The following is a 22,192-nucleotide window of genomic DNA, read 5'->3' as shown; positions in this document are numbered from 1 at the left end:
TTGCAGTGCCATCACTGTGCTGGTCTCGCACAGCGCACATCTCATTTGTGTTGCAAATACAGAGTCCCTGTTTTCCTAGCGCCTGGCTGAGACAGGTGCCTGAAAGGAGGAACTGGTTAAAATTCAGCCAGACTAGATGGAAATGAAGCCGGCAGGTCAGCGAAATCATCTACAGGAGATGGCGGGTGTAATATCCACATTTTTGAAAGATACATCTATACAAGTTGTAAAGAGGTAATATCTTAATATAATATTGTAATGGCCTACAGAGTATAGTACTGTAGGGAATTAAGGATCATTTGGTACTTAGAAACCTCAAGGGAGGAGTGTTTGGATGGGAACTCACTGATGTTCTGGAGTACAGGGTACATGATGACCGTGTTCCTTAGTCTCTGGTCAGGTCTGTGTCTCCTGAAACTGTCTAGTTTTCTGGCTTCTTTTCTCTGGACCCGGGGATTGTTTGGATATTGATTTTCTTTCCATCTTTCTAACCAAAGTTCAGATGGGACCATGAGAAAGACTGTATGTGTTGCCATTTCTCAACAGGTTATCTCTAGTATTTGCTTTTCTGATAGCTGGGTGCTGTTCGTTGACTTCCAGAGCTCCCTTCAGCATGTATCCATTCACTCAGGGCATTTCTGGGGTTAAAGGGTGCAAGGATCTTTTGCTTTTCTCTTGAGATGCGAATTCTGTTGTAAGTTGGCTATATCAAATTGACTGCATCAAATCTCTATAGATCTTGCTCTCAGAAGGGTGGTTAGCAAGCTCATAGAAGAACTCTCAAATTCTGTGAGGTATTGTTTGCTTCTTATTCATTACCATTTCTAACAGATTTTCTTTTAAACTAAGCAACCTAAAGAAGACAGTTTTCTTTCAGATGAAATATTAACCGCTAGAAGTGCCAATATCCTCTTATGTATGTCACACACGTTGCTTTTTCAGTTCTGTCCCTATTTATCAAGTTTGTCTTGCAGTCTCACAGGACTTCCATATACATAGCATTCAGTGATAGGAAGTCGGGGGGTGAGGTAAGTTAGCTCATCTGGAGACAGCAGATTACTTAAAATACAGATTTTTTTTCTTTTATGTGGGAGCTTGTATTTGATAAGAGCATTTTGTTTTAACTCTAAACAAAAATCCAGCAGAAGACTATTGGCATGAAAAAGACTTAGCAAGATTTCTGGGTGTATATGCGTCTGTGGTACATAGTGTGGTTTGCTATAGTACTTTCATTTTTGGTATTTGTCATATTAGAAGAAAACAAAACAAAGTTACATCTAGAGCTGGCTAAAATAAAGGGGGATTTGTTCACAGGGAAAACTGGATGTAAAAATGGTTTCAGTTTGACCCCATCTAAGTCTGAATATTTTTAGTTCTTTCCTGCAAACCAATAATTTCGTACCAGCCCCAGTAGGGAACAGTACCTATCTGGACGTGTCCCTGCCAGACAGCTACAGGCTCTGACAAATGCTTAGGACTCCAGGCTTCAAAAACAGTCAGCTCTGATGGGTCTGAGGCTAAAGTCCAGCCTGTGACGCTTGTCAGAGCTCCGCGGCAGAGAGCTGTGGTGGAGATGGGTTTCCCCTGGGGTGCGACCCCCGTGTGGCCACCAGTGCTGGAGAGCAGCCCCAGTGACCGAGGTGCACGTTTCTGGGAGACATAACCCGGCCACGCTTCTGCCAGCCTCCAGCCGTGGAGCACTCAAGGCGTTCTGAGGAAACTCTTCAACAAATCCAGGTTTTCAAAGGGGTGGACTTAGGTGGCTTCTCAGCATTCCTTTTAATCCCATTTTCAAAGAGTCTGTGGTCAGTACTGTTTTATTATGCTTTCATTAGAATAGTTGTACATTTTTACCTTTTAGTGTGATTTTTTGCTAGTTCTCTGTGAAAAAGATTTTTATCAGATTTAGTTGTGATGTTTACTTCTTCTGCTTGTTTGTGTGACATTACTACAAAATGATTAAGTTCTTTCTCCTAAACAGCAAATTAATGTTTATCCATGGAAATAACTAACCTTTTCTTTCTTAAATTGTGATCTTATTTTCATGCTATTTTGCGTTATTTTGTCCACATAAGCATTATTTTACGAGAGAACAATTAATATTCCTCTTACACTACATCAATTTTCCTTTTGCAAGAACTAAGGTACGAAGCAATGGGAAGTGTAGCGGTTGTTTCATGCAGGTAAGTGGCTAGTCAGCAAAGTGGTTAAACAACTTCCCCGCCTAAGGAGAGGTGGGTTTCTTTAGAATTGTTTTAATTTATTGGTCTTAACTGTGCACAAGAGTTTAATGTAATGCTGATCTGAATCACTTTTTTTCTGGCTCTGTCTTCTAGCTTTTTCTTTTTGTGGTCTGGAACTTTGAGCTCTACATGATACCGCTGGCTTTGTTGTTGCTGCTGGCATGGAACTACTTCTTGATCGTATCAGGGAAAGATAACAGGCAACATGATACGGTAAGTCTTCTCTACTTCAAGCGCATACATGTCCTTTTCTTTTTTTAACTAGATAACATTTTGTAACTGAGTTTAAATATGACATCTTTTTGAAAATGTCTCAGTTCACAATGCTCGATGGACAATTTTCCCACCTGCAATTTAATTTTTCTCCAGCTGTCCAATAAATGTGTCTGGTTTTGTTGAAAATGTCATGTAAAAATACAGTAGAACATGTATCCTCAGAATCTGGTTTATGTGGGAGCAGAGATGAGAGGCTTATTGGTCAGGAGAAGGCAAATTCTTTGAAAATGGTTTTGTGTGGCTAAGTCCTTATGTTGTATTTTTTATTTCACATATTGAAGTTAAAGGTTAAAATAATTCCAATTTGTTAACAGTTTCAGAATACATCACATTTTATTGTATTTCACATTTTATCATTAATGTGTTACCATTCATTGAGCTTAATATAAGCCATTTCTTATTTTCTTCTCCTCATCTAATGCTACCATTTAATTAAATGCATGTAGTTGGGATATAAAGTAGCAAACGTTTACTAATAACTGACATTTATTAATAATAAAAGCATGGTTCAGATTTTCAGAAGTACATATCAAAAGTTGAAGTTGTATTCTGTGCTGTGCAAATTTTCTAGTATCCAGGCAGCTTAAGGATTTTGCATGTATTTTATTGCTGAGCGTTATGAATCTGATATTTGTATCAGTATTCATATCCCAAAAGCAGTGTGCTGTCTAGGACATTATGGTCTGGATGGATAACTGGATGGGTGGAAAAAAACCAAAACGGGTTAGATAATTGGTCTCAGAGGATAGTGGTTAATGGAGGTTGGTATCAAGTGGAGTACCACAGTGCACAAGGACATGTCCTGTTTAACATTTCTATCAATGACCTGTAGGAGGTGACAGAGTGCACTCCCATCAAGTTTTTTTGTTATACCAGGGGTGTGGGACCAGTTGATACCCTGGATCTGCCAGTCAAAGAGACCTAGTTAGGCTGGAGGAATGAGCCAATAGGAACCTCATGAAATTCAAGGAGGAAAAATGTGAATTCTTGCTCTTGGGGAGGAGTAACCCATGATACAGGTTGGGGATTGATTGCCTGGGGATAAGCTCTGCTGAATTGGGCTTGGGCATCTTGGAAGACAGCAAGGTAAACATGAGCCAGCAGTGTGCCCCAGCAGGAAAGAGCCCAGTACCCTGGGCTGCATTAACAGGAGCAGAGCCAGTGGATCGAGGGAAGCGATTATTCCCTCTGCTTAGCACTTGTTAGGCTGCATCTAGAATAGTGTCCAGTTTTGGGCACCCCGGTTCAAGAAGGACATTGATTAACTTGAGCGAGTTCAGTAGAGGGCCACCAAGATGGTGAGGGGGCTTGAGCACTTGACCTGTAAGGAGAAGCTGAGGGAAGTTAGGCTCGAAAGAGCCTGGAGAAGAGAAGGCTTCAGGTGACCTGAACAGCAGCCCTCCACTACCTACAAGGAGGTTATCAAGAACATGGAGCTAGACTCTTCACAGTGATGCGTGGTGGAAGAGACAACAGGCATAATTAGAAGCAACAGAGGTTCAGACTGGAGAGCGCTTTTTGCCATGAGGATTGTTAAGCACTGGAAGAGATTGCCCAGGGAAGTTGTGCAGTTGCTGTTGGAAATTTTCAGGACCTGACTGGATAAAGCCTTGAGCAACCTGATCTGACCTCATGGCTGACCCTGTTTTGGGCAGGAGATTGGAGGTCCCTTCCAGCCTGAATGATCCCATGACCCTAGTGTCTAGCAACTGCAATTATTAGTCACCAGAGGAACTGATACAGCCCTGATCCTGGCACTGGTATTACCTGTCTACGTCACTAAGACTGTTACGCTTCCAAGGGTCATCTAAAATTAAGGGTGGAATGGTAGAGGTATTCCCTAATTCCAAAGGTTGTTACATTTATGGAAAAAGCCTAAGATCAAGATTTAAAAGATGCATTACTTAATCACAGCCCTTAGTCTCCTACTGCCTGAAATGCTTCTCAACCTAAGATTTTATGAGTAACTGAAATCCCTTGTGAAAGGAGAGATTTCACTTGTGAGCTGCAATACACTTCATTTCTCTCTGAAATACCACCTGCCTGTGAAGATTAATTGCGTCATGTAACTTTTCTAACAAAATAACGAAGCTATTGATGGACTCTCTGTTGAGGACACCAAATGCTGCTCTAAAAATGTTCCTCTTGCTGAGATTGCTTCAAACCAAGATACACAGCTTATATCAACCAGTCCTGTTCTTCCCAAATATTCGCTCTCTGTGCCGTTAATTACTATTTTTTGTTTAGGTTTTATCACAAGTAAGTTGGGACCCCATTTTTAATGAAGTGAGCTTGGTTATCATCATGGTGAGCATCTGTCTTCTATGAAGTGATCTGCAGACTTATTAGATGCCTTTCTAATTAACTCACAAAGCTTCGGTAATATCACAAGTCCTTAGCTCAGGTCATTAGCACAGTATCATTAGATTAGGAGTCATTTAAATATTTCTGTTTCCCTATGCAGAGTGTAAATATTAACTAAATTAATTAAGCAGTATTTCCTAGTGGCTAGAGAATGCTTCAGGATTCACATGATCTGGCTTCTGTTCCCAGGTCTCCAGAGATTCCTTGTGTGCCTCAGTGAAATCATTGACTACTTATCTTAGGAATATCGTCCGTCTTTAGAAGTTACTTTGAAATCCTCAAGCTAATGCTAAGGCAAAAAGATAAATATATTTGTTAACTTTTCTTACTCAATTAACACTAAACAAGCGTAGTTAAAAATTGTATGCACTTTATACTTGTGTAATGTCTGTGGAAAATACTTACATTTGGGACCTTCAAAAGTAGCTCAGAAGAGTTAGTTTCTATTGTAATATCCCTACAAGAAAACAGTTATCAATTGTCTCATCAATTCAGGCATTAGGGACTGCACTCTTCTGCAGGTCAATGAAATGGCGATCACTAAGTTTCTGTCCAGATATGGCAGATGGACCAGCCTTAACTCATCCTTGTTTGACTGTCTCTACAGGCAAGGTATCATTTGCTCTGTCCTCTTGGGCATCAGTTTCTCTGAAGTAGTTTGGAACTTATTTTCTTCTGGAATAATTCACCTGCCAAATGGTCTGGGCTGCTCCGTCATGAGCCTGCACTGCCTCATTTGAGTGCGAGTATGATTATTTTGCCATTTACTCTGACTCCTAATAAGTTATATGTGCAAGTCCTTTCTTGAATTAAAGGTGCAATGAGGCTGGGGCAATGGGGAGCCCCAAGTGTATTTACGAGTAGGAGATAAGTCTACTGGAAAGTCTGACAGAGAGGTGAAGCAGCGTATTAGGCATTATTGCTTTCATGGATTCAGCTGGACTCTCTTTATAGGATTGATCATCATTGTGGTTTTAGTCGAACGCTGGCACAAACTTCAGAGAAGCATTCCCTATCTTTTATGCATTTAGATCAAGATTAGTTGTGTTTCTGAAAGGCGTGCTGTCATGAAATACAAACTCTTGCATTAAATGTTGGTGTAAGCGGATGTAGATAGATTTAGATTTAGTGGCCAGTTCTCTAAATGAATCTGGGAGAATTCAGAACTGATCTAAAATGAATGAACTTCCGGCATTGAGTCATGTGGCAGGTGTAAAAAAATCACAGAATAAATATTTCCTTCCAATATTAAGCAAGGAAGAAAATGACTAAAATGGCATTCTTAATGCTTTCCTCTGACTTTTGCAGTATCATTTTTGCCTGAAGCTCATTTAGCTGCTTTCTCCAAGGATCTTTGCACTTCCTTATGATCCTAAATACCTGACCTCACCAAATAATTTATTTTTAGCACAACTGCCGTTCTCATCTTAAACCACACCAGCTAAACACACAAGACTAGGACTGAGTGGATCTTACTGCTTTTATTTTTTTTCCCCTGCCTTTTTTCCAGCGTCTTTTTCACATCCTCTGATGGAGAGGAGAGGTATCAGTCGCTGCCACTTTTTCTGTCCCCACTGCCCCTTGTCACCTGTGCTGGATCCGTGCAGTGGGGAGCAGCACGGGGGTGCTGCCCCTACACACTGCCAGCCCTGTGCCTGCGGCAGGTACGGGGTAGCGGGAGCATGGCACGGTGACAGACCGCTCGGGATGCTCGGGGAGAACAAGGGTAGAGTGAAAGAAAAGGACTGGCTTATTTCATAGCAGCCTTGACTCTCTGGGAACCCCATATCACATCTTACAATAGGACGAACAGAAAAGTTCATTCCACACAGCTGTAATTGAAAGACTTATAGATACATCCCAACTAACAGAAAGTATGCTGCGGTTTAAAGCTTCTTTTCAGCCTTTTTAAGAAACTACTTAATATTTTGATGTTTTCAAATGTGTTGTACAAAAAAACCCTCACCTTTATAGCTTGGAGAAAACAGCAGCACTGCTGTCTGGGGTCTTTTTTTCACTTCTGTTTCTAAGCAAAAGTCACAGTTATTACAACTGCATGCAGTTAGTGGAAAAAAAATACCTTTTTTTTTTTTTCCTGCTTTTCTACTTCAGGCTGTATTCTGACTGACTGCTGGAGCTGCCTAACTTAAGGAATGGTCAGATAATCCCTCAAAGTGATTAAAAATTTTCGCACCCTCCAGCTGCTCTGATCCCCTTCCCTGACATGAAACCGTTGATTGTGTGGTGGGAACACATCGTATTGCGAATGAAACTTGCTTTGCGTAGTTATCAATTTTTTTTTTCCCCTGTGTACGTAATCCTGACTACCACAATTAGGACAAACTGTGACAGTCTCTCAGCTGTTGGGCCATAACATTTAACCGCTGTAACAGGAACATTGGATCTCCTCTGGTGACACTTGCAAGTTCCTGTTCTTCCTTGACTAAATCGGTAGCAGACAGGAAGCCCAGGTGGCCTTCTCCTTGATACTGCCATTGAGGAAGAAGGCCTGGAAGAGGAGTTGACAGATCTGGCGGGTGAACAACCAGTTACATGGCTGTTATTGACAACAGGAACTTGGTTTTTACAACCATGGGATCCTCCTTGAGGATTGAGGACTGCTAGGAAGAGGCAAGACCCTCCTTACCAAGTGGGGCAAAATCTTCTTTCCCAGAAGGCTGGCCAACCTGATGAGGAGAGCATTAAACTAGAAATGATGAGGGAGGGAGGTGATGATGATCCACAGTCAGGTGAGGAAATGGTGGTCTGAGTTAGCAAGCAAAGGGTGCAGGGTGAAGTGGACACAGGAGACCTCAAAACCAACCAAACAGGGCAGAGGGGGCCCACCCCAGGCATAGGCACACAAATAAGGAAATGCTGCTCTGGAAGAAGCTCTCACACCCTTTCTGAGAACCCAGCATGCCAGGGGGTCTCTCCCTGAAGTGCCTGTACATTAGTGTGCACAACATAGGGGCCAGCAGGAGTTAAGACGTCCATGTGCAGCTACATGCATGCATAATCACGGCAACATGGTGGGATTGCTCTCACAAGCATCACGCAATGGATGTATACTGGCTCTTTAGTCAGGACAGGCCGGGAAGGCAAGGAGGGAGAGTTGCACTTCAGCCCAGCAAAGGGAAGGTAGCGAAGGGATCAGAGCATCTGGCACACAAGGAGATGCTGAGCGAGCTGGGACTGCTCTACCTGGAGAAGGTGAGGCTCAGGGGGGATCTTGACAATGAGTATAAATACCTGAAGGGAGCAGAAGAAGAGAGAGACAGGCACTTCTCAGTGGTGCCCAGTGACAGGACAGCGTCAATGGGCACAAACCGAAATACGCGAAATTCCATCTGAACACAAGAAAGCACTTTTACTGTGAGTATGGTCACACCCAGGACCACGTTGCCCAGGGACGACGTGGAGTCTCCATCCGTGGAGATATTCAAGACCTTACTGGACGTGGTCCTGGGCAACCGGCTCAGAGGTGATCCTGCTTGAGTAGGGGTGTTGACTTGATGATCTCTCCTTGAGTAGGGCGGTTGATCTCAAGATGTCCCTGCCAACCTCTGCCCCTCTGTGATTCTCTAACTGAAGATACTAATCCTTCTCTCCTTTTGGTCTATTATTTGTTAGTTTTTTTTCCAAGCAATTTAAAATTTAATAGAAGAACAATGCACAAGCCTGGAGTTACCTATGAATGTTCTTCTGCTATATATACCCCTATGGAGAAGAGGTTTAATCACTTCAGTTCACATCCTGCATTTATAGTTAATACTTAGAGCCTTTAAGGAAATATTAAATAGCTAATTTCCTCTTGAAGTTTCAAGTTGCACATGTCATTGCATAGAAAATGATGGTGAGCAGCTGGGAGTTAATGTGCCATACACAAATTCTTATGAATCTGTATAATAGAGTATATACACATATTATTAATCTTGTAAGAGTGATATAAAATGGCACAATACATCTTTTAATTTCACTGGAGATTTTTTGCGAAATAGGCTTTGATGACTTATGTTTCTAGAGTATATGTTTCTATTAAAAGTTAGAGCTGGACACGTTTAGGATGAAATTTTGAGAGCAGAAGAAAAATGGCTTTTGTTAAAGACAAGCTTTCACTTTGAGATTTTAACCAGTTTCTGTGGGTACTTCTTATGTAGTCCTCCAATATGGTATGCGTACTCAGATTTTTTATTTGTCTTTATGTGTCTTCTGGAAATTACCACACAAAGCAAAACAAAAGGGGGAATGGGAAGAAGGATGCTTACGAATATGTCCAACTCATTGGATTCCTCCTTTCCTCAAGAAAGGATGGTAAGCATGACAAGCTTGAGTTGGTTGTGCAACCCCAGCTCATTTGCAGCTAGAAGAGCTTTTCTGCTTAGAGTCCAAATCACTTTCTTCTGGAGGCAAGGCAACAGTCCCTGTCAAAGAATTTGGTGAATTTGTTGCTGCTCCTGTTTGGGGCAGAGAGTGCCACTTTGCTGTACATTCAATAGAGAAATCAACCCCACCAGGAGAGTCCCTGACTCTAACCACCTGTTCTCCTGCAAATTGAAAACTGAGTTACCAAGCAAATAAACAAGGTAGTAACTTGGTTTTTCTGTGTTTCTTCACATTATGGCCTTAACGTGTGGAAGCACGAGTCCATAAAGTTCTTAGTTTGAAAGGTTTCAAAGGGTTTAATCTGAGGACTAAATTCTTGCTATGAATTTATGGCAAAAATAAGCATCATTCTCCCTGTATTCTAGCTAGAGTGTCTGGAGTATGTCATTTGCACAAGATGATACGAAGGCGTTGTCAGGTTGGCAATTACATCTTGACTTCGTTTTGACTGTACTTTCCTGAGAAGTTTTGCCCCCGGTCTGATAGCAACAGCAGCAGCCACAAAATCTCTGAAACACAGGGCTGGTGGGCGAATACAGAGTTGGGCACAGAACAGTATGTGTGTAAAACTAGTCTGATTTGTGACACCTCTAAAAGTAAGGAAAATAGGGTTGGTTTTATAGAATTTTTTTCAACATTATGCAGAAACTCTTTTACCTTGTATTTACTCACCACCAACTAATGTTCTCCTCTGCACCTTGAAATAGAGAGTGACTCTCGTTGTGTTTCTGCTTGAGCCAGATGGCGATCAGCACGTCACTCTGAACGGTGCAGCGAAGTCCAGGAGCTTTTCTTAAAACGTGCAGCCTGCCTTACTTTTGCCATATTAATCAGAATCGCAAACTTGCTCTCCATTTGTTACCATCAATAAAATAAATTAGAGAGGCTTTTGCAAACAGGTCATCGTCTGTTTGTGCGTTCAGTCTGGGTGCTATCAGAGCACAAAGACCACTGGCAACACACCCCTGAATATTAAGTAGTCTGCTGAGAACCATTGCTGTCTTCGTGCGGCTGTTTGTTCTTTCTATACTATCCATATAGTCAGGGAGGAAAAATTCACTATAGTGCCCCACCACGGGACAGGGGTTTTTTTTTAATAAATCAGAAAAGAAACATGAAAATGTCAGCTTAATCAAGCATTTAAATTTTATTAATCAAGTCTAATTTTTATGAGTGCAAATAATCGCTGAAGCTGGACAAATTTGCTCTAGATTGCATCAGAAACATAATTTTAATATTTAATGGCCTGCTGAATTTAAATGGAGAATTATCTTTATGAAACATGCTCTTCATAATTTGCCATTAAATGAGAAATGAACAAATCAACATAAATCTTACATAAAGGTTATTTAACTAAATGTTGGTACTATAAATATTTTAAATGCATTATGCACTAATTTAACAGTCACACACTACACTATATAAAGATGTAAGTTGGGCAGAAAGCGTTTCGCTCCTGCAGCATAATAGAATGTAATACTGCAAGTGGCTATCTGGGCTGCAGTTAAAAGAGACTGTCCGCGCTGCAAGTATAATACATGCGTCAGAGGTTTACGTGCAGTATCGGAGTATGTAGTAACCCCTTGCTAAAACTTCAAGCGGCTGTTCTCATCCCAGTAGCAGTTACAAAAACCAACTGCACTACAGAATTGGAATATTTTGGCTGATTTTGGTCACCTGAAGACAAAACACCAAAATCAAAACCCCACCCTAGATATCCCCAGCATTTAAAATCTTGGATTTTTTTCTATCATAAACCAATTGATTTTTTAATTTAAATTTTGCCACATTTTTTCAAATATAGTCTTCCGATATTATGGGCATCTAAAATAAAATTGAAGTTCACTGCACATAGAGGCCTTTTTTCTATAAGACTGTTTTAATGATTTTTTTTTTGCATTTGCATCAAGATTTACATGGCAACAAGATTCACTTGACAGGTTGTAGTGGCTATTATAAATAATCAATATTATATAAACTAAAACCAGTTTAGTTTCTAGTAAAAATTTCCATAGTTATGTGAGATTTTTATTCATCTTTGGTTTGGTTTTCTTTTGTTTTAGCACATTTTAATTCAGCCTAGACTTTAAGGACTTTGGGATTGTCCTGCAGTTTTAATGTATTTATAAAAATGCATCAATACCTGGAAAAAAAATAAAAATTTAACTGAAATTACAGCAATATGTGTATTACATACATTGTCACCTAAAATGCATAACACAGCTTTTTTCTACCAAAAAGCTTGTCAGCTCAAAATTTGAGTGTAATAGACTGTGTCACACCCACAAGCTTAAAATTATTTGGATAAATGCTGTTTTATAGGAGGAGCATAGCTGGTCCTACTAGAATCTGAAAACTATTTGAAGAGAAGTAATAATAACAGTGAAAATCAATATTGAGCCATTGTGTTGTTAATAAGATAGTTTATCATGAGGTTTTGCCCAAGAATTCTAGCTCACAAAATTTTGTGAAGGTGTTAATTTCAATAGTCCTGCACAGTAAACTTGCCATTGATATTTAGCCAAGCAAAGATTTTTTGTTGTTGTTGTTGTTCTGCTGAACTAAAAATGAAGCATTCTAGGGGAGATCTGACATTTCAAGTGTACAGTACATGTTGAAACCTTTAGATGGAGACATACTTCAAATAAACACCTAATATTCAGTTCACAGTGCATTGTGTAAATAGAAGAAAGAGCTAAAATAAATGAGAACCAAATATTGAAAGAAATACAGAGGAAAAGGCCTAGTACTTGTGCCATTTTTATGTTAAAAATGACTTAGTCTTAACTACATTGGCAACTGAATATTGAGGGCATATAAAGCTGACAACAGGAAAAAGGTTACATGTTCTTGTATAATAAACTGTATTTACTGCCCACGCATGTTGGCAAGAAATTTATTACACTGCAAATAAAAATTCTGTTGTTGACATTACAGAACTACATGTAATCAGTAGCATGCATCAAAAGGCATCTGATAGCCATATTAAAGTCTCATTTCCTATTAAGAATCAGACTAAATTACAACATGAGCACTTCCCAGAATAAGCTAACAAAATGCATTCTGTAAGAAGAAATAATTGTATTTGAGTGTCTCTGTAAAAATCAGGAAGTATTTTAGCAGTAAAGTACTAATGCTTTTCTTTTTAGTCTGCTGTCGTCTGTACTGCAATATATTCAACCTTACTGGCAAGCTTATCACACTAATTATTATTACATCTAGTGGTTCAGTTATCTTGATGATTACTGCAGATGAAATACCCCAAGGTCAAAACATTAATAGTATAAATCAGGATCAGTTGTATTCCAGATACACTACACTATTAAATCAGAATCTGTTAATTTGATTTTTATTTTCCTTATAAACGTGGTATAAAAAAGGTGGACGTTTTAATTAAGCTGTATCTCCTGTAAAGTTTCTCCTCGACAATTCCATGAAAGAAGCAGACGTCATGTCGTGAAAATGAGCACAAAACTGCTGCTATAGCAGGCTTATTGACAATGGACGTCTTCGCTTCAACTTGAAGTACTTGGAAATGACCTGAGGGAGCCCAAGTGGTTTTATGCATCCTTCTTAATCCATACACACCGCACAATTTTGTATTACATTTACACATAAACATTGAATTGAGTGACTCACAAACATACGGTAGAGTTTATCTTGGGACAGTACGAATTAACATGACATCCAAACAGTCCTGAACAGTACAATTCTGATCGCATTCATTGCACATCTAAAATGTGTTTAATTCGGAACCAAATCTCATTCTCTCTTTTATTTTGTCTTATGAATGTCAATACCTTTATGTGAAAATACAAATGCAGATATTTTGACACTGTAATGTGATATAGCATAAAAAGTGTTTTCTTTTGTTTTTCATTTGAAACCCCCTATGGTTGAAGAACTACATCAAGTAAGATATAAGCAAATCTAGAGAAGCACTAATGGAAGGCGGGGGGCGTTGCTTCACATTAAAGAAGACTATTAAAGTAACAGTCATCAGGGTTAGGTGCAATCTAGTAGTGCCTCTCCTTTTATTTTTTCTGTATTTTGCGTATTAGTGCAGAGCAGATATCTGGTATTTTTAACAGGTAAAGACGTCAAAGTATCTTCTGTGCAGGTGTTTCTGTTGGATCAGCCAAAGAAATTAGAACAAAAGACAATTCGTGGAGTGACTTGCGGTTTGCACATTTTGTACGAGAAACGGCAGGCTGATGCCAAGAGAGAAGGACCTTTCATTAAAAGTGGTGTTAAGTTTCAATGTGTCATTTTTCCACAGAGTCTTTAGATCCAGGAGGTATTTTAAAGTTCTCTTGTGGGATTTTGATTCAACCTGCTTGTAAATAACTAGAATCCAACCATACTTTGCAGGGGTTGAGGTTAGAAGTCAAGATGAATTACTTTCTCAGAAATCCTATCCTCTTTGTTAGTCAGTAGATCATCTTTAGAATAAACGCAAGTCGTACTTAATTGTCAGCTTCCTCAGAAGACTGCGTTCTAGCCCACAAACACTGGCGCTTTCTTCAGCGCGCAAACGAGGCGGTTGTGCTTCCTTCTGGTAACCTGGTGTAACGTAGCTGCGCGCCGCTGCTGCTGCGGCAGAACAGACGCTCCTCCCATCTCCTTCGGATTGTGAATCGTACAGTATTTATAGACGGAGTTCCTCAAGGGGGGTGGGAATGGATCAGGAACAATGGCAGCACGTAGGAATTAGACTGCATGCTCCTTATGATTGATAAGCTTTTAATAGGGCTATTTTGCACAGGAAGGATCTTACTTTGCAACATTTAAACATAATCTGCTTACTGTTTGGCTGTGAAGTAGCTGACGTGCCGTATTTGAGGCCGTCTACGTGTGTTTTTTAAAATGTCATCTGTATTAGTATTACATTCAAGGGACAGTACCAAGAAACAGGTTCTTTCAAGACCTTCTACCGGTATGCGGCATATAAGTCTGTGACAAGTGACATTACAGAAGGTCATGTCACTTTTAACTGCTTGCATTAGATCTTTCTGATTTCCCCAGTGCCCTTCCTTTGTTTGATTAATACTACTTGATTTCAAGCAAGGTATCGGAAGGCATAATTTAGAGTGAGTATTCTAGGGGCAATCTAAGATTTTTGCCATAGAACTTTTAATAAAATAACTCTAATGTTTCATTTTATCTTCGTATGCTTTTTCCTGTCCTCCTTCTCTCTCCTCTACCTCCTTCCCTGTCTCCTCCCTCCCCACATCGTACCTCCCCCAGGTACATAGAGATCCGAATAACTACTGTGTTCCTTCAAACCAAAGCATCACATGTGCACTTTATTTGAATAGCAACGAGGCAGAATCAAAGGAGAAAAAACTCCATTGTGCATTTTTTCCTACAGTATTCTTATGACAATGTTAAACTGAGATCTGTTGCTCAGATTCACTGTACCTCTCTTGAACAGCCTTGCTTTGTTCTGCAGAAATAGATTGTACTTCAGTATACAGCTTTTGCAAGGCTTCAGCGTACCTGTTCTTCATATATCATAAGATTATGAAGAATCTACTTTCCTTGTTTTAATTTGTGTCAAAGTTCTGAAAGCACTTGTGGTTTAATAAATTGTATTATTGTGTCCGTATTGTCTGAATGTTCATGTGTTTTTTTTTTTTCTTTTAACGCTTCCTTTTGAATTTCAAGACAAGTGAAAGCATGGGCTAAGTTTCATATACTTTAAAGAATCATTTATGCATCTTGGCCATAGGAACACTTTTACTACATTTTATTTTGCTACAATAGTTTAATTCTGTTTTCCTTTCCAGACAATTCAATACTCTAAAGCTCAATGTAATTGATGATATGACTAACCTAGAACAAGAGCATAGACTGGCAGTGGCTTTTGAATTAAAAAATGGAATGGAGGAGCTGGAAATCTGGGCTCAGTCCTGGGCTTCAAGCGATTTCAAAGGACTTTTTTTGTCCTTTGAACAAGTTAACATTTTGCCACTCTACAGAAGCTTGCAAAGTAGTTTGAGATCATTAGATGGGGAAGAAAAAAAAAATGTGAGTTTGAAGTATTATTATCTGGATAATTTAGAATGGGTATTGTCATGCAAGTGATTTCAGTGAGGTGCCATCATTTGCAACAATTTTAGAGGTTTCCAGTTCAACTAATTGTCTCCATGCTAACTTTAGCACTAATGTGAGATAGGCATTCTGCTGTTCAGTCCTGTCAAGACAAGGAGTTTCTGGATGTACATAAAAGAGATCTTTAAGTGTCTGGGGAATATTAATGTTGAAAAGTAAGAGACCTAGTGACTTTCGTCAGCTCCAGGCGTAGGCAGTATCAGAGTCAACAGATTCAGGTTTATACCTTGGGCTTTAGTCACCTAATGATGTAATTACAGACTTTTGTGTGTGTGGCAAAACTGATTTAAAAGGGTTTCCATCTCACTGCAGCTCTTAACAGCTTGTTGTCGTCCTCTCTTCTCAGTTCACCATTTCCTCGGTAGAGCTGATGGCAGCATTTCTGGAGCTGCTCTGTAAACTGGGTCACTGCAACCATCCACATTAAAAGTTTTAGGGTGGGGTTTTTTTTTAAGAACTCGATCAGTCCAGTGATGCAGTTTACAGCTCTGCTCCCCGAAGACTTGGAACATGCCAGTGAGCTACCAGGGAAGGAGGGGAAGAAGGAGGTGATGCAGGTGCACGGGAAACTGAAAATGCCTTTGCTTCCACAGAGGTCCATGAAGATAGGACCTCTGAAACACTCCAAATGGGATGTGTAAAGTGGCGTACTGAGCTAAGCAGGAGCTGACAAGCATTTTGACAACATGCTCTCAACATTTCCCTCTCTCAGTGCTGAGAGGTTTGACCATCCCAAACTCTCTGGGCAGTGTCTCCGATCCCCTTTTTTTACGAAGTGGAGCAGAGATGGCCTAAATGGGAAACAGAGGAGAAACTGGTGAGGGAGGCTTCTTCTTCACGGATAGTGGCTAAAGCCCAGCCTTGATTCCTTCTTCAGCCTTGAGGGGATTCACAAACACATCTGCCTGGCTGGCATCAGGTCAGAGGCTGCAAAAAATTCGGTCAGTCAGGCTCCTCCTGATAAAATTGTTCTTCTGGGCAGGCAAGAATTCAAGAGCAATTGTTCCTCAGTTGCTCGGGTCGTGCTTCTTCCTTGGGCTTTTGGACGTGCTCACTCTTTACTGTTTTGTTGTGTTTCTAGTCTTTCTTTTGATTCTAAGCTCCAGGACAGAGTAGCCAGAAGACAAAATTGGAGGCTCCTTCCCCTCCAAACGCCCAGGCTCGTTAGAGGTGTTTTAGGACTGGGTTCAAACAAGGATGAGCAGCTGAAATTGGAAGTGTTTTGAACTGCGCAGTTGACTTGCATCTATGCAGAGTGCTCTGTGCATATTAAATCGATCTATGTGTTGTTGACATTTTGCATGGGCCCATGTAACACGATTAACTGGGATTTTCTGGGTTGAGCTAACTCAGAGAAAGGCAGCGGATACACACACTTTTCTTTTTAAGTTCTTCTCTTTCCTGAATTTGGCTCTTGGATAGTGTTTAGGTAGTTCTTGGACATGGATTTGGACTTGATGAGAATGTCCTTGCAGCTGTGTTTGCAGGGGTGACTATGAAGTCATAATTTTAATATGTTGTCTCAAATGACAAGTAAACTAAAAATGTTCGTAGCTTCACCTATATAACAAAGTAAACTATCGTTTTAATTGGTGGCAAGTGTGTAAAATAGACCTAAGTATTAATGTTTCATACCAATGAGTTTTTCCTTCTCGTCCTTTTTATGCGTATTTTGTAATACATAGTATACACTTTTTGCATCCATAATATGGACTAGGTGGATCTTTGCTGACCTTCATTATGGATGTTCTTACATCCTAATAAGTACTTACATATAAATAATGATGTAAAGAGCCACATTATTTTCTGGTTATAGGGTGGTACAACTTTATTTCAACTCCACCAACGAAGAATCTTTCCCGTAGGGTAGGCTGAATGCTTGATCACAATGTTATGAGAGAGGGATTTGTGAGTTTTAAGTCTGAATCTGCCACTGACCATCTTCAGAAAGTCATTTAAACGCTCTGTAAACTAGATGTAATAGTGGTTCACTTCATGCTCATGCTGTGATTGATAATTATTAATATTTGGGGAATGAATTGAATGTCTGTGCATATTTCATAGTGTTAGACTGAAAAAACTGTTTAAATGGAAAAATACATAGGTGCAGACATGTGACAACTGCAGCTAGCAATGAATGTGCAGAAAGTTAGATGCACGGATTGTATAAAATCACTATTAAGAAACATAATGCTGATAGAGCATATGGTATATATCATTGTTGTAGATCATATGCAGATAAGCTAGTATAAATTTAGTCCCAGCTTTGTATTCTTCAAAAATCTCTTGGTGAATGCTGTAAATTCTATCAAAAATGTTGCATGTTTCTGTAGGTAACAGTAAATTTAAAGCAAGCATTTGTGTGTTCTGCATAGGCACCAGTGGAGCTATAAAAGGATTCCTTTAGTTCAAACAATCATACATTGAATTTTGAACTACCTTTTAAATACTTAAATTGCCAAGCAAGCATTTTGTACAGGAAGTGCTTTCAGTATATAATTCCCTAATATAGATCAATTAAAGCTGTAACACTTTCCTACATTTGAATCTCTAGATCAAGTGTTTTTTCCTCGTTGTACATTTCCCTTCTGTGCATTTATTTCAAATGTTAATAAAGTTTTCATCTACAAAAGGTTTAGAATTGACAGAACAAAATTCTTCCTTTTTAAATCATGACAACTACTACTGTTTCTGTCTGCAGGTAGTGGAGGACATGCTAGAGGACGAGGAAGAAGAGGATGACAGAGATGACAAGGTAATTATCTTTCCTAGCACTTGGGTATCTGGGGATGGGAGAATTTAGACATGACACTGTTTTTACAGACAGTTAAAAAAGGAGTTGAAGTGTTTTAGTCCAGAAAATTGGACAGAGCTGTTTATCACCCTAACAATGCTACAGCGTGTTGCAGGAAGGGATAGAGGACTATAAATCCTGCTTTTTTTTTTTTTTTCTTGGTCCAGAGCTGGGTCAAATATTTTTTCTGCCAGGAACAAAAATAATTCAGCCTGTCTGGAACTTGATAGCTCTTGTGAAGATAACTGCAGTGACAACTGTTTTTGAAGGACAAAAATTTGTCCTGTCTTGAGTATTACAAATAGGGCTGCACTTTAGGGGAAAAATAGTGTAGAAATAGCAACTCCATACTGGTTAAAGATGGGATATTGACATCTATAATTTTCGAAGAATTACTTGGTAAAAAAATGGCTGGAATGTTTTGCACTCTGTATGACATTTAAATAATCACAATTCTCATAGACATCCACTTGATTTGAAGTTGGCATTGTGGCCCAGCAAGCCGGGAAACTGTTGCAGATCATTCAGCTATTTGAGCAAACGTGGTTCAGTTCGGAGGCTGCTGGTTGGGTCGAGGATTGCAACCACAGTAAATAACAGCTCATTTCCACATCTTATTGAGCCAAGCTATGGGACTGCTTGGATTGGTTGTCCCCCAGGGAGAGGGAAAAACCAGAGAAAAGAAATTAGAATGACCTTGCACCACCGAAGCAATGGCTAGCGCTGGCAGGACAGCTTTCTGGTGAGACGACTGCAGTGAAGACAGCCCTGTTGTTGCTGGTATTTTCATACCAGGAAGGTGGTATTTGTGGAAGAAGAGAAAAGGGGAAAAACAGATGCTTTTACAAGAACTCTGAATTAAAATACAGGCGATTTTGACCTTCACAGACGTTCCCCCACTTCTGTTGTAGTAAAGCAATGAATTTTTTTTTTTCGAGAGGAGAAAAACAGTGTATCTTAATTTATGCCCTTGACCTTTGTTTCTAGTTGAGATGTACAGTTATATACCACTGTAAGAATTCATATGCTGGCAGCAGCATTTGAAATGTCAGAAAATTCACTGTGATTAGTTAATCTCCTGAATGATTTTTTTCTGTTAGCTAACACCTAAGATCTGAGAGATGATAAAAAAAAGAGTATTTTCCTCATTCCATTGCCAGCTCAAACATTTTACAATTGACAGAAAGTTATTATGTGAAATTCTTCTATACATCACTTAAATCGTTAGCTACATCATTTCAGAATCGGCAAACACTGTAGTAACAAAACCTTCTTTTACAAAACACGTATGTGATGGTTTTTAACACTAAATGATATGAGCATACACTTCTGGCAATAAAATATATGATTTATTGCAAAGGTCAGTCATGTAGCTGTGGAGAGCTTGTATTTTAACTCAACATGCTGGCTTTGAATCATCATTTCTCTTCTGATAAACACTGATCTGCCACCCATTTAAAGCCATTTTCTCCCGTTTCTTCCTGCTTTATTATTAGAGCTGGTGCAAAAGTATCATCCCAGTAGTGTGTGTATTCCTGGATATTTTAATAACTGTGATTAGTTCACAAAGAATAGTGCTTGACTGCTTGTAGTTTAAGCCAGCCTATGTAGTTACCGCTTAGTGGGTTTGGAAATTGCTAAACAAACTCCTTTAAAAGGGAAGATGAGGGCAGGGGTCAGTCCCCCCACCCCCCAATTCTCTGGCGATTAACAGATGCCGGACAAAACGTACACCATTAGAAATATCACGCTAGGTTTCAACGTTGTGATCTAATATTCAGCTTTCTCAAATTGGCACCAGAGTTCAAACATTTTTCTAGATCTAGTTACCAAGGTTGAATAAAAGTGAGTACTGACATTACTGTGTGCATTTGGTGAGCCCTTTTATTGACTATTTAAGAGCCGTGTTTCTATACAGAAGGTGTTTAGGCTGATTTTTATAAATTCAAACCTGTCTTTATTATTGCAGACATTTTGAGTTCTCGTGATTGAATATGCTGTTTGGAAAACAAAATTACACTTTTTAAAATAATCATGTATGGACTACCATGTATATTCAGTACTCTTCACAATAGGCATTATTTTGCACTGGGCTAAACTGTAAAGCTAAGCGCATAGTTAGGACTGAGTTGTTTGTCGTTAGAAGCTGGTAGGGTGTTTTTTCCTTTCTGGTGCACTAGACATACTCTGTTAGCTACTGGTGTTCCTCTTACATCTTTTTGTCAAAATGGAAGGATGCAGTTTTGTATTATTTTAATTCATATATGTATTTTCGTAAAGCTGTGTGCAAAATGAAGTTTTCTGAGGAGACAAATGCACATTTTGTAACACCAGCTGGTAGTGGCCTCTGGCTTTTATTATTTCTCTGTTTTTTCATACGGTATAATAGAAAAGTCAGGTAAATGGGTCTTCTTATGCGATAAAAGTAAAAAGATTAATAAATGTGCCAAAGCCTCACTTTAATTGAAACTGAAGCATATGTTGCAAGTATGTAAAATATGTCCCAGATGTTTGACCATGGCCAGTGTCTTTGCTTTCCCTGATTACCACAAGGCAGCTATTAGTCCTGTAACCTTTGGACTTAACGGTAAATGGGGTATTACATGGCACAGAACTGGAGCACCTGTTTTCCATTCAGTAAAGACCCCTGGCAGGCTTTACCTAAGCCTATCCATATGTTTTCACTTAGCAGATTGTTGGGCGATTATGAAAAGTGTCTTTCTTTAGAGCCAGCTTAGATATTAGTCACTTGCTCACAGTGAAAAGGCAACTCTTTGGCTACTTGATGAGGTCCGTGTGGGCATGCAGCGATGTAGGTTACGGGATGCGCGCTGGAGGGACGTTGCTCGACATCCCTAAATTGCAGAGTTACAGAAGTCATAAACTGAGGATGGTGAATGCTCAAATATATGTAATTAGTGAAGTAATTCATTTTATTAATACATTAATAGGGTTTTTTTTTAACAGTTCTGAGAGGAGTTTGACAAGGTAGATTTGCACTTACTGTATTACTTAGGCTCATTCTAACGTTCTGGATTTCAGTAACTTTTTTTCACCCTCTGCTGCAATTAAGGTAGACGGGACTGTCAATTTAAGGTCACAGGATTTTTTTTTTTTTTACTGGAGAATATTAACTTTCATCTTCAGTTGCAATATGACTAATAAACTAAAATGGCAAGTATACTTCTTGTTATATCAGTCACAAAGTGGTGCTTAGCAGTGGAACACTTTTAATTTTGTTTCTTTGTCATATTGTGTATTTAAGAACTGAAAATGATGTTGTAAGTTTGTTTGGCTCAGGCATTTGTCCTTAGCTTAATACTAGTTTTTCCAAGAAATAGCACTGGATTCTGCGTTCCATATGCTCTCTACCGCTTGCTAAACCTATGCCAACCACAGATTTACAGTTTAATCTGATTTCTCTCTCTCCTCTCTCTCTTTTTTTTTTTTGGCTCCCTTCCAAACACTGGCTTACACAGTATCTTAGCAAATACGGGTCAGTTAAATTACATGAAGTCAAGTTATCAACAAGCTATCAAAAGGATTTTTACACAGTTATGTTATAATAATGTAGCGGTCAATATGCATAATCTATGTATGTAAGATTTTAGTTTGTCATTTAAAGAGTTCAGGTATGCTTTTCACATAGCTTTTTTCTTTGAACAAGCTCCAGATAAGATTTCAGATAATCACACATAATTTCAGCTCAACGTTTTGTGGGAAGCCCTCAGCATGCCACAGAATCAGGCCAGTGAGCAATGCTACTATTGCAGATTTAAGTGGAGGAAGATGCATGGTACGAGAACTATTTCATTTTACCTTTTATTCACAGTAACAATATTTTATTAGTACAAAATATGCAAATCATTTGTACCTTTGGCCACTCTTTCTCTAGGCTTTCATTCTTTGAAATACTCTGCAGTTCTCAGTCAATGTTACTATGTTTTGAGATAACTAGAAGCTTTTATAATGAGAGATAGTTGAGTCAAATTAAAATATATTTTAAAGCTTTTAA

The 22,192-nt window shown here is 39.2% G+C and overlaps 1 protein-coding gene across 1 annotated transcript in view; it reads left to right on the top strand.

The window, feature by feature from the left end:
* The window catches only part of MCTP1 (multiple C2 domains, transmembrane 1), a 176,461-nt gene that overhangs the window by 121,300 nt on the left and 32,969 nt on the right, over positions 1–22,192 (top strand). The window contains exons 14-15 of the mRNA XM_009330317.1: positions 2,337–2,456; positions 18,085–18,138. Coding sequence (XP_009328592.1) covers positions 2,337–2,456; positions 18,085–18,138 — 174 coding nt within the window. The remainder of the gene's footprint in view (positions 1–2,336; positions 2,457–18,084; positions 18,139–22,192) is intronic.

This window comes from Pygoscelis adeliae, unplaced genomic scaffold (genome assembly GCF_000699105.1).
Source record: "Pygoscelis adeliae isolate BGI_AS28 unplaced genomic scaffold, ASM69910v1 Scaffold178, whole genome shotgun sequence".
NCBI classification, from domain to species: domain Eukaryota; kingdom Metazoa; phylum Chordata; class Aves; order Sphenisciformes; family Spheniscidae; genus Pygoscelis; species Pygoscelis adeliae.
The sequence above is the reverse complement of the archived record's forward strand: the minus strand, read 5'-3'. Positions and strand labels throughout refer to the sequence as shown.